At 39.5% G+C, this 12,306-nt stretch overlaps 1 protein-coding gene across 3 annotated transcripts in view; it reads right to left on the bottom strand.

The window, feature by feature from the left end:
- Window positions 1–12,306, bottom strand: part of LOC146685208 (ADP-ribosylation factor-like protein 8A) — a 32,948-nt gene that overhangs the window by 16,168 nt on the left and 4,474 nt on the right. Inside the window, exon 7 of one of the 3 annotated variants that reach the window (XM_085444549.1) lies at window positions 6,250–11,131. The exons of the other annotated variants lie outside the window; for them this stretch is intronic. Coding sequence (XP_085300675.1) covers window positions 11,079–11,131 — 53 coding nt within the window. The 3' untranslated portion in view covers window positions 6,250–11,078. Of the gene's footprint in view, window positions 1–6,249; window positions 11,132–12,306 lie in introns of those variants that run through there. 3 annotated transcript variants of the gene reach the window in all.

Genomic DNA, 12,306 nt, shown 5'->3' with positions numbered 1-12,306 from the left:
AGGCTATATGTAAGGACACACATCATCCATAGTGATCTATTCTAATCAACCCAACTGATGGATTATCACCACCAATTAATAATTTTCATTACAAAAGAAGCTGTAATTTTTAAAATATATTTTGTTTATTCAAAGCTTCTTAAAGTTGGATTAAATATTGGCAGTGAACTCTATTTAATATGTAAAGGGGGAATGCTTCTAAAAAAATAAGAGTTCATCACATGTATGTGTAAATTACAAAACTGTCGATTAGGATCGTAAGCACCCAATCCAGCTTTCTGAGTCAGGACTGGACCAATATCTGATCCAATAAAAAGGAGACTTGAGGTGCTGAACTTTATGTAATTTGGTACGTTTATGTAATTTGAGCGCCTCTAAAATCTGCTTATGAATCGTGGATGAAAGAGTGGAACGAGGTGGAGAAACAGGGAGAGTGAGAGAGAGACTGAGTCAGAGTTGGAGGAACAGAGTGTTTCAGGAGGCTGGAGATGTTGTTCTCATTAGCAGTGATGAGAGCTCGCCCCTGTGATCCAAACTGGTGAACAAACCGCCTCTGTTCACTAATGAACGCACACACAGGGGCGACTAGACCTCCATTGGTCATGCGAAAGTGTCACTGGGACAGACTGGATGGGAACCAACTACTGGCTGCAGTTGCATAACAGGAAGGTCACAGGTTCGAGCCCCACATCGGTAGTCGAGGTTGGTGCGTCTTTACTGCTACATTTCTAAATGCAGTTTATAGCCTCTTTTTCTTTTATATGATTAAACTAAAGTTTGGGATTTCATGACTGTAACCTCATGTTTACAGTTTTAGTTGTAATGTAAAAACTTTTCTATTGTTTTAGCAGCACAATGGTGGACAAGCCGAGACAATAATACTCTTACATGTGTATTATGATTAGCCTGCCATCAGTTTAATAACTGTTAGTATTTTTCAAAGAAAGCACAGAAAAACAAACAAACTTAGATTAGCAGTAAAATGTAAAGATTATGTCATTATAAATAATACATCTTTGGGTTTTGGAAGAATTAACACAAAACATAAGTAAATAAATACGAGTGGAAAAGAATATCTAAGACTTTTACGTTTTTTTTAAACATTTAATGACATTAGCACCCATCCGACCACCAGGGACAAATACCGATTTCTGCACATCTTCATGAGGTAATCTGGTTTTTGATCATAAATTATTATCTTTTTTGCCAATGCTTATTTTCTGTTTGTATTATGTGTCATAATAGTAATGCTAACAATTACTATGATCATTTATTATTTCCAAGGTGGTTGAGAAGGTTGTGGCAGCACAGTTAATTGATTACTTAGAGACTAATCAGCTCATTCATCCAATGCAGTTCGGTTTTAGACCAAAATTTTCCACAGAAATGGCAAATTGCTATTTCGTTGAAAATATTAAGTGTAATCTGGATAATGGTAATGTTGTGGGTGCAGTGTTCCTTGACCTAAAAAAGGCTTTTGACACTGTCAGCCATGACATACTTCTTTCCGAGTTGATAAAATTTGACTTTTCAAAGCAGGCAGTTGATTGGTTTGAGTCTCATCTTCACAAAAGAGAGCAGTGTGTGAGGGTTGATAAAGAAAAGTCGTCCATGTTGGAAAACAGAATGAGTTTTCCCCAAGGATCTGTTCTTGTCCCATTGCTGTTTAGTTTGTTTATAAATGATTTGCCTGCCAGTTGTCCAAAAGCTAACTGCCAAATTTGTGCAGATGATGCAGTTATACACGTACCAGCTAAGTCACCTGGCGAGGCAGCAGACACCTTAACGCAGGGGTAGGCAACTCCAGGCCTCGAGTGCCGGTGTCCTGGAGGTTTTAGATGTGTCCATGATCCATCACAGCTGATTTAAAGGGCTAAATGGCTCCTCAGCATTTCTTGAAGTTCTCCAGAGGCCTGGTAATGAACTAATCATTTGATTCAGGTGTGTTAACCCAGGGTGCGATCTGAAACCTGCAGGACACCGGCCCTCGAGGCCTGGAGTTGCCTACCCCTGCCTTAACGGCACATCTAAATGATGTCTAACAATGGCTGGAACATAATCATCTTGTATTGAATTAAGTTTCTCTGTCATTTTTCATATTGTATGACAGTTTGGACCCAAGCAGCACCATCTACACTTCAGCCTGTGGTGTCCTTATATAACCAATCTTTAAAAATAATGGATAAAATAAAATGTATCTGTTTTGATTGTAAGCCCAACAAAGGACAATTGTTGAAAATTAGCAATAGCTATAAACGTATGTGTGTTACATCAGTTTCATGTTTTGTACTTGGACTATGTTAAACTGCACTGTCCCTTTAAAATAAATAAATTCAAATTCAAACTGCTTTAAACACAGATCCTAAGGATAAAACTCATCGGGAGACCTTGACCCCACAAATCATGTCAACACACCCAACTGTACAGTGTTAAAAAACTATGGCTAGTTTCCTTCTTTATAACAGCTGTGGGAGGTTTCCTGTATCGCACTCATCTGGATGATGGCGTTGGGAATTACTTCTCTTTGGTTGCCAGATGTTGAGATGCAGAGTTTTAGCAGATCAGTGTCTGCTGGGCTCAGCTCCACCAAACTGGACCTCTCAACTGTGCTAGCACTGTTGGGGCCTTTTGCGCACGCACACACACACACACGCGCGCACACACACACACACACACTCACACACACATACACACATACACGCGCGCACACACACACACACGCGCACACACACACGCGCACACACACGCGCACACACACACACACCTGGTACTTTATATCTTAATGTTTAGTCTTCTAATCCAAAAACAAAGGCTCCCATTAGCTTGGCCACATTTACTTTAAATGAATCCAAACCAAAACAACAAAATTCATCAGTCCATTGAAGGCGTCTAATCTTGTGGTGTCAGAAAAGATGCTACTGTGTTTCGTGAGCATAAAATTATTTACAAAGTAAAAAACTAAGCAGATGTTTGACACTAGTAACGCAGGGTTAAAAATGGTCCAAAGCATTTTTAAAACCTGGAAGGATGCAGTGAACCATCACATGCCAGAATCTTCAGTAAACATGATCACTTAAACGTTTGAGGAAAATCAGACGATAACAAATCAACAGTAGAACTCACAGCTCTGTCTCAAAGTGAAAACAAAAGCATTTTCACACATAATGTGACAAAGAATGGCTAATGATAAAAAAAAATGGCTTCGACTTGTCAGAAAGACTGAACTCTGGAGTAATTCAGAAGGGTCACCAGGTCTGATGATTTACTCTCTTCCAGAGTGATGGGCATCCTTGGATAAGAAGAAGAAACACTGATGAAGTGATGCATCTATCACAGCTAGTAAGATATCAGTTTTTTTACACAGTGACTGGCCACCAGTCGACAGAGTAACCGTAACCCTGCTGACAATCTTTGAGACGCGCTGCAGAAGCTTGAAGCAGTGATCTGACCCCTGCTATTATCAATACAAGCTCTCAGTGAAAAATGAAAGAAACACTGGACAGAATTAAATATTGTGACATTGCATGAGCTTATTTAAACAATGCCAACATGAATGCATGCCAATAAAATATCAATGCTTTTTTTTCTGGCCCAGCAGTGTATACGGCTTATGATAAAGCTCTGAGCCCTCACAGTGGACCTTTTAAACAGCATAAACATAAGTGTTTGCAGCAGAATTCAGAAGCTCCACATGATAGGACAAATGTCCTGCAGTTCATTATTGGTCACTAATCACTCTCAGGTATTGAGCTGACTCATAAATTTAGAGTTTTGGAAACAAACATAAAAAATGCTCGATCGGTTTGGTGCATGCAACATAAAAAGGTTTCTCTGTCGTCCTCATTACTTTGCATCTGAAAAGGCAACCTCGCGCTCCCCGTGTGAAATCCACTGATATGGAGAACTTCTCTGGAAAAGTGTGTGTGAATCTTGGCCCTCTTATCGCCAAGATGAGGCCGAGTGAATGAAGAGCAACAAGTGTGTATGTGTGAGGATGTGTGCGTTCATTTGTGTGTCTTCGAGTCCAAGCTCAATGAACACAAACTAATCTGACCTGAATGTCTCATGCATGCATACACACGCACACACACACACACACACACACAAAACCAGGAGCACAATGTTGGTTTTGTTCTGTGGGAAAACTGATGAGGAAAGGAGTTAAGAGGAGGAGGGGAATACCGTTGCCATGGCTACAAGGACGGGGTCCCCGATGGAGAGCTGGGTTGACTCTCACTGGAAACAAATACATGCACACACACACACTGGTGGGACCACCTTGTACTGCAGACAGGAAACTGTGAGGCCTGCTTCTTTGTCGATTGGTATAAAAGTAGTTGCACACACACACACACACACACACACACACACACACACACACTTCACACTATGAAAGAGAAGTTTTGCCCACTTGTCGACAAGTAGCTCAGAGAAAAAAATGGAGGGAGGGTCTGCGGAGAGAGGAATGGATGGATGCAGAGAAGGAGAAATGAGGATAAGGTTAGACTTAGTTGGGAGTTTTTATCAGTGCGATCACGTCACAACCAAATGACCAAATGACCAGCGTTTTCCTTTTTTCCCTTTCAGCTTCTTTTCTTCTGCTTTTTTTGTCCGTCTGCTTTTGAATCGCTGAGAAAACGGAGCTCCACACTGCTTTTTCTCTCCTCTAAACTGTCACTTACCCACCAAAATAAAACCCTGAATGGAAAGAGAGTTGCTGGCGTGATGCAACCATACATTCCTCGGGAGGCCGTGCTGGAGGGATTCGACATGCTTCAAACTAAGAGCTTTGTTGAATGTCCATCCATCATACAATAATTTATAAAATGAACTTCATGTTCAAACTAGAGCTGGAACCCATAATCTCGCAAGGAAAGTGTTTATTTAGGACAATGAGCATAGACGTCTATAAAACTGTCTGCAACCAGGGGAGTCGCCCTCTGCTGGCCATCACAGAGAATGCAGGGTTAAGGATAGAAAGCAAGTTTAAGGCACTTCCTCGTTGGCTTCATTTTTCCAACCCAGATGTTTTATGTTGTCTGCGCTCTTAACACAGGAATTTTCTACATAAGATATTTAGGAATGTATCTGCTCTAATGGGAAAGCTAGCGTTAGCTGTCATTAGTCCACTGAAAGTCAAGTGAGTGACTTTCAGTTAGTTTCGATCATTCAAAACTAAAGTAAAAAAGAGAGAAAAATAAAGATGTTTAACTTCTTAGTTTGCCATTGACAGCAGCTATTTACCAGTAAAATTCCCTTTATTGCCCTCTTATTAAACAGTAAGTGGCGTCACCTAGTGGCAGTAGAGGGTACTACAGCAAACCTACAAAACATCTTCTGGCAGTTACACCATCTCACATTTTTCCTCTGGATTAATCATTAATGTCTTTTTAATCATTAATCACCTTAACTGCTATAAATCTCCGATACCTCCAGTATGTCAGCCCTGTAATGTGTTGGGAATTATAATGAGTGTTGACCACAAGTCATTTATTTTATCGTGGGAACTGTCTCAGTGTACAAATACAGCAGCAGATACATTTCACATCAGTTGTGCCAACATCTGCTGTCTGACTGCTGTTTTCGGTTGTTTCTCTGTGGTCTGCAGCCTCAGAGCAGCTCACAGCCTTCAGTCTCACTGCAATCATGCTTGTCATAGAGCAGCTGAGCTCAGCTGCTCAAGTGACAAATTAGTCTGAATTTGACCCGAAAGCTGACCTAACACACACACACACACACACACACACACACACACACACACACACACACACACACACACACACACACACTCTTCAGACACATTAACTGACATGACACACTGCCCCCTGCTGTCTCATCAGTAATACTGCAGCTCAATTTCACATCGATTTTCCATCAGATATACTGGTTTCTTCCAACATGTCACAGACAATACTGCTCCCTGATTGGCTCAGTCAGTTCTGAATTTGACAGTTTGTTTATAGTCTGAAGCTCTCAGTCAACTGTGTAGTAAAAGTTTTTTAATTTTACAGTTACGCCGTATTTTGTACCTGTTTAGGCTAATAAATAATTACAAAATAAAGAAAAAAGTAATGCTCCCCTTAAAGCTCGATATTTAATTACCTTCGCTCAGACAATGTCTGATTGCACCGTGAGCAAACTCAAGGCAGACCTAGAGGATTACTTACTCTATGGATACTTATTTATAGTTGGATCTATCTATCTACAAACAAATATAATAAAATGTGGTTAAAAAAAAAAAGTAATGTATCACTTTTCGCCATAGTTTTTAATTAGTATCATACACAAGCATGTTTCTATTAAAACACATTATATCAACTTAATTAACCAATAATGTACAAACAGGTTCAAAATGACAGGCTGTCTCACTGTGATCATCCTGCATGTGCAAACTGACACACAAAACAACAGAATCAGCAGCATGAGCACAAAGAATCCAGTCAGCATCAGAGCAGAGACGCTTCGCGTTTTGTTCTTTAGAGTCGGCTTCACTTAAAACCAAAACCTTAGGGCATCGCTGAATTTTAGTTTACTTTGTTTTGGTACGTTTCTCTTTCTTGAAAGTTGCAATGTTAACTCTTAAAGTGGTTGAAGTGGTGTGAAAGCTGTTTCACTTATAATAAATCAATAAGTTGCAAAAAAAAAAAATGTAAAATTATAAACCTGATGAAGAGGATTTGCAGTACTGGGTGCACACGTATCTGCAGTAATTTTTGAAAGATTAACAAAAAGCTTGGTTTGAAAAGTGCAACACTGTTACTATTTACATGTTTTAGGGTGTGGATTTTTCAGGTTTTTGCTGCTGATTTATGCAAAAATCTTGACAGCTTTCTGAACGCAAGCGCACAGGATGACCATGAAACATTTTACAACACATCCTGCACAATTGTTTTGCACATGCAGGATCACTGGTCTTCACTAGATTATCTGCCATATATAAAAAAAACCCAAAAAAGCAAAAATCAGGTCAAACTTTCTATCCCAGTGACCATATTCCAGTGTATTCACCTGTAGGAAAAGCACTGCAAGCTTTGTGTGATTCTCCTCAGTCATAAAAACACAATATTTAAGCACATGTCAATACTTTATTGCACTGTTTTACCTTCATGTCCCCTTGTGCACTTGCATTACTTTTCTGACGGTAATACTCAAGTTGACACACTGGATTAAGGCCATTTTATGGTAAAGTTACACCAGAATATGCATTTACATCATCAGGTCCCACAGATATATAATTCCTGTCCTTAGCATGCAAACAGAAGAGGCCAGAGCCAATCAGAGCAGACCTGCAGGGGGATTTCAAGTTTCACACATTCAGAATAACAAGGACAAAAAAGAACCAACAGCTGTTGTTGAATGGTGCTGATCTGTCTTAATGGACTCTTGGCAGGCTGGTAAACTAGTCAAAGTGGCTGGTGAATGTCAGAGTTTACGAGCCGAGGTGGAACTGAAACTATGAATCTCCACTGTTCAGGTATAGACTGTCCATTTTCCCAAATAAAAAGTAAAAGACGGAGAGACTCTACTGTAAATTCCCCTCTGCAGATAAGTCTGTCTGATGGCTCCAATAACTAAACCGAAAAAAAAGAAGAAAAGACTTTGCTGGCTTGATAGATCTCGAGTGGACAAAGTCAGAAACTGTTGTCTGGTTCAGAAAACACCAGAACCTGAAACCTGGAGCAGCTGGAGAGCAAACAGAGCTTTCTGAGGCTGAGGGAGATTCAGTTTTCTCTTTTCTAGCGCTGGTTGTGCTTACTATTGGTTGGTTATGAAAATGCTGCACCTACTGGGGCTGCCAGCTCACGAACACAGCTCCTTCAGATCGCTGGCTCTGGGCGGTTGTTAAGAAATAAGCAGCTTTTCACTGTCGGGATAAAGAAGGCCAAACTGCAGATTTAGCGATACCACTGATAATAATATCTGTATAACTTTAACCTCACATTCTTCTAAGTTTTGCACGGAGTTGCTCGGATTTCAACTTCAAAGGGCTGCACTGTCTCAAGCCTCCAGTGCGGAGCGCTTAGCTAATTTTCTCAGGGCTTTTGAACAGAGTTGCTAAAAACTAGAGTTCAGTCGTAGTTTTTTGGCGTGGGAGCATGCATCTTGCACCCTCTGACATTCAATCTCGATTTCCTGAGTCGGCATTTTTAAGAGTTCAGTGTCATACGTCTACCAAGCAAACCTCTCAGAAGCATACATGATCCGTGATCTGTGGAGTTCCTTGGAAGCACAATCTTTTATTGTTGGAACTTCCATTCTAGAGATTTTCAGCTGGGCCAACAGCATTCTTAACAATCACCATTTAAGGTGATATTTAAGACTGTAAATTGAATATTTTGAATTAAAACTGATGTTTTCGACGAATCAAGCACTTTTAAGAGAACTACTTGACCTCCTGTGACTGCACTGCTACAAGAGGTGTTGAGATTAGTTTGTGTTGCTGGTTGTTAGCAGGGTATCTAAAAAAAAGGTTTGGCTGGATTTCCAAGAAAATGTTAGCAAAGTGGGCTGTTTGAATCCTGTTTTTTCCCCCCAATTTTAACAATATTTACCGATCTATATGTTTGTGTCACAGGAACACAGGCTTTACCTAAAATCTTAAGGCAGACTAACCTTATTCGTCGCGACAGTGTAAAGCAGTCTGACCACATTTAAGCAAAGCAACCAAATTACAGAACAAACACGTAATGCTTCTTCCTTTTCCTGTCTGATTGGCTGCTGTCAGGACCAGGATGTCATGTGATCCAACAGGAGTTGACCAAAATGAAATCCAAATGAGACAAACGGGTGACGTGGCATGCCTAAACAATGTTAATGTTAAGCGTGTTCCAGTGCTACGTTATGGAAACCATTTTGGGAGAGAGACCTTCAACCACCTTCTGTGACCTGACATAATTATATGATAACTTGTCAACACTGTGCCTCAACACCTAAAGGTTCAACATTAGCCTGCAGGTCAAGTCCAGCTAACTGAGCACCAACTGAACATATAAATATAAATTATACAAATAAGAGTAAAGTGATATCTGTGTAGCATCATTTTGATACCAGCAACACCCAAAAGAAAGTCCTCTTGTTGTTTTCAATATATACACAAACGTTTGCTGTAGAGAGTTTATGTAGACGCTCACGGCTCCCAAGTGTCAAAAGAAACGATGTGTGCATTTATGTGTGCATGATTTGTAGAAAACGCATCCATTTCAAGACTTAATATGCAAAACTATGACCAAAAAGACACAAATATAACTATGCAAGTAAATGTGAAAGACTCATTTCCAAAACGTGTGATCCAAACTGGGAAATAAAGAGTAAACTGAATTTTTAACTTTCTTAACCAGGTCCTGATTTTAGTTCATTTGTATAATGACTTAATTCTAATTATGAACAGGATATTAAAAAAGTGAACAGGAATATTGTTTGGATTTTAAAATAATAAAAACTGGCAATTATGTCCAGTTTCTGGTGAAAACTTTAGTTCTTTCCAATTTCAGTTCAATTCTGTTTATGTTCATTCGATGGAATTTGATCATTTTCAGACCTTTCTGTGCACAAAATGACAAATAATTTTTAATCCATATTTGCAGTCAGATGAACAAATATGGGCGATACTTATGATGCCATCTTGTGGTGATTATAAATAACACGTTGTCAAATCTGATGTGAGGTATTAATAAGGTGAATAAATATGTGTATAAAAACTTGTAAATTGATCAGCTTCAAAATAAAAATCTGATACGTGAGGGTTTCTCCAAGTCAAGCAAACTACACGGTTTCATTTTGGCCAACATGATGTGATAGCTGCATGTAATCACATGACCCCCGCTGTCCAATCAGCAGACATTTCAGAGCAGTAAACACTAGTCTAGTTAGACAACCATATTCGACTTATGAAGTAAAAAAAAAAAAAAAAAACGACAATAAAAAAAAGAAAGAAGCAAAAAAACAAATAGAAAATAAAAAGCTTATTACAGAGATATGAACATAAACACTTCTTCAGTTAAAGTACCATTTCCTTAAGTCTGGACAGATCAGGTTATGTCACAATAAGATTATTAACATTATTCTCATTATTAATATCTTACAAAAAACAAAATTAACAGTGCAATAAAAAGGTATTTAACTCCTCTCTCCGCAAGAGAGAGAGAGGAGACGGCGAGGGGCGGGGCTTGGTGACAAGGAAGGACAGAACGAAGGTAACATCCAAAAGAAAAGAAAGGGAACAGAGAGGGAATACAGTGGAGGAGCAGTTTGCAACAGACGGAGGAGGAAGAAGAGGAGGTTCTCAGGATTATACGAAAGATGGAAGATATGGAGGTAGAACGGGAAAATGGGAGAAAGACGAGAAGAAATAAATGATTTGTGGTGATGGCATTTGGAGGGGGCTGAAAAGGCTCATGGGAAATCTTTAGGAAAGATGCACAAAACAGCCGCTCATTAACCAGCTAATAATGCTTAACATGTGTCTTTGTGGCCATTAATCGAAAATAACAGCTTCTCCTGATCATTAAGACTAAAAATGGCTGAAAAACATTTGATCGTTTAAAATCAGGTAATGATGGCGGCTGTTGTGCGAATCTGTAAAGATGCACAGATACCACTTTTCCTGCTGTCAGTCGTCTTTTACCATGCAATCATGCACAGTACTTACAGGTTTTAATGTGTCTGCCTTCATACATGAACAATACAGGTCGGTTCTCTACATAATGCTTCTTTGAATAATGCTTTGAAGAACCAGAAATGGACCATCTAGATCCTTCTGCAGATGCAGGCAAGCAGCCCAAAGTTTGCTTATTGAAACAAAATGGTTGTTTGTTTGGGCCATTTTGGGCTTGTGCTGATTTTGGCTGCATCAGTGCACACGGGGAAATTCTGTAGCCGTGGCTTTGCTTTGGTTTCTTATGTGTTCAACCTGCTGTGATACTTCATCAAAAAACAAAGAGGTATCAGTGCATCCAAAGGTGTAGAGGGATCAGGTAACTGGGGCTAGGCGGTATTAAGAGGGGTAGATGACAGAGAGGATAGCTGGGGGGTATTGGGGTAGGTGGGCTTGGCCTGTACTGTTGGGAATGTGTCATTTCTCAGGAACTCCTCTTAGTCCTGGAGTGTTGGATCAACCACTGAAGAGTGATGTCTGCAGAGAGAGATGTGATGTCAGCATTGCATAGAGGCGCGTGAACAGAAATCAGAGAAGAAAAGAAAAGTAAAGAGCAACTTTCAGTTTTAGCTCTTGGCTTGAAGCTCGTTTCTTTAACAAGTTTTATATGTGTAAACACTAATTGAAAACCGTGTACCCTTCAGGCTGGCCATGATGTAAGCTCAGACTGTTGATGGCTCAGCTCTTCTAAGCTGACACATCTCATATACAGAGTGAGCTGGTTAAGCTGCTCCAGCCGGCCCACAGCTGCTCATCTGCAAGCCACTTTACATCCCCAGTTCCTCCATTCAGGCCATTGCCAGAAAGGGTGTGGATGTCCCATAAATGAGCCATACTGGTAAAAATAAATGACTGTGGATGGGACCATCAACCTTCTTTTGATTATAATGGTGTTTAATCTGAAGTTAAAGGGGGCAAACTTTGTACTGAATATGGTAATGTGCAAATATATATTATATTTGATTATAATATATTGGAGTCTTTGAACGCCTACAGCCTGAAGTCACCAGTCGCTTTCTTCCTACATGTGTTTTCTTTTGTTGTTCTGACTCCACCTTAGCCTGATAAACAGACTCATCATCAACTACTATATCATTGACAAAACGAGTAAGAAATAATTGGTTTCATGATACTTCTCAGCACTTGATGTTTCGTAGTTAATAACTGAGATGTAAAAACTTGTGTCAGACATATTACAGGGATGCTAATGGGACTGTGAGAAATAAGGTCCCCAATGTGCTTTCATAAGAAGTCAAAGCTTTCTTTTTCTCACATTCACACAGTTGAGATGGGCTCCAGTGGCCCCGCGACCCTGAACTGGATAAACGTGAGAGAAGGGATTGATGGATGGATAAAATAAATATGAAGATCTATAATTAATATATTATATTCATTAATACTGACAGTTTTTCTATTCTTTTTTGGTAATAATTGTCTATACAAACTCTTTCATAGTGCTTTTTTTCAATAGCCCGACAGCACTATGAAAGCAACTGCAACATCCTTTGATGTCCACATAAATTCTTGTTAAATGATGAATGAAATTTACTCGTTCATTTAAAGTGACAAAATCAAACCATTTTTTAACAGCTTACCATCACAACCTATTGTTTCTGTGGTTTACGCATGCATAGCACGTGTCTTAATGGAAA

Source organism: Copadichromis virginalis, linkage group LG20 (genome assembly GCF_057382275.1).
Source record: "Copadichromis virginalis isolate Kocher_CV1m ecotype Utaka linkage group LG20, C_Virginalis_male_GT1.1, whole genome shotgun sequence".
In the NCBI taxonomy this organism is placed as follows: Eukaryota; Metazoa; Chordata; class Actinopteri; order Cichliformes; family Cichlidae; genus Copadichromis; species Copadichromis virginalis.
The sequence above is the reverse complement of the archived record's forward strand: the minus strand, read 5'-3'. Positions and strand labels throughout refer to the sequence as shown.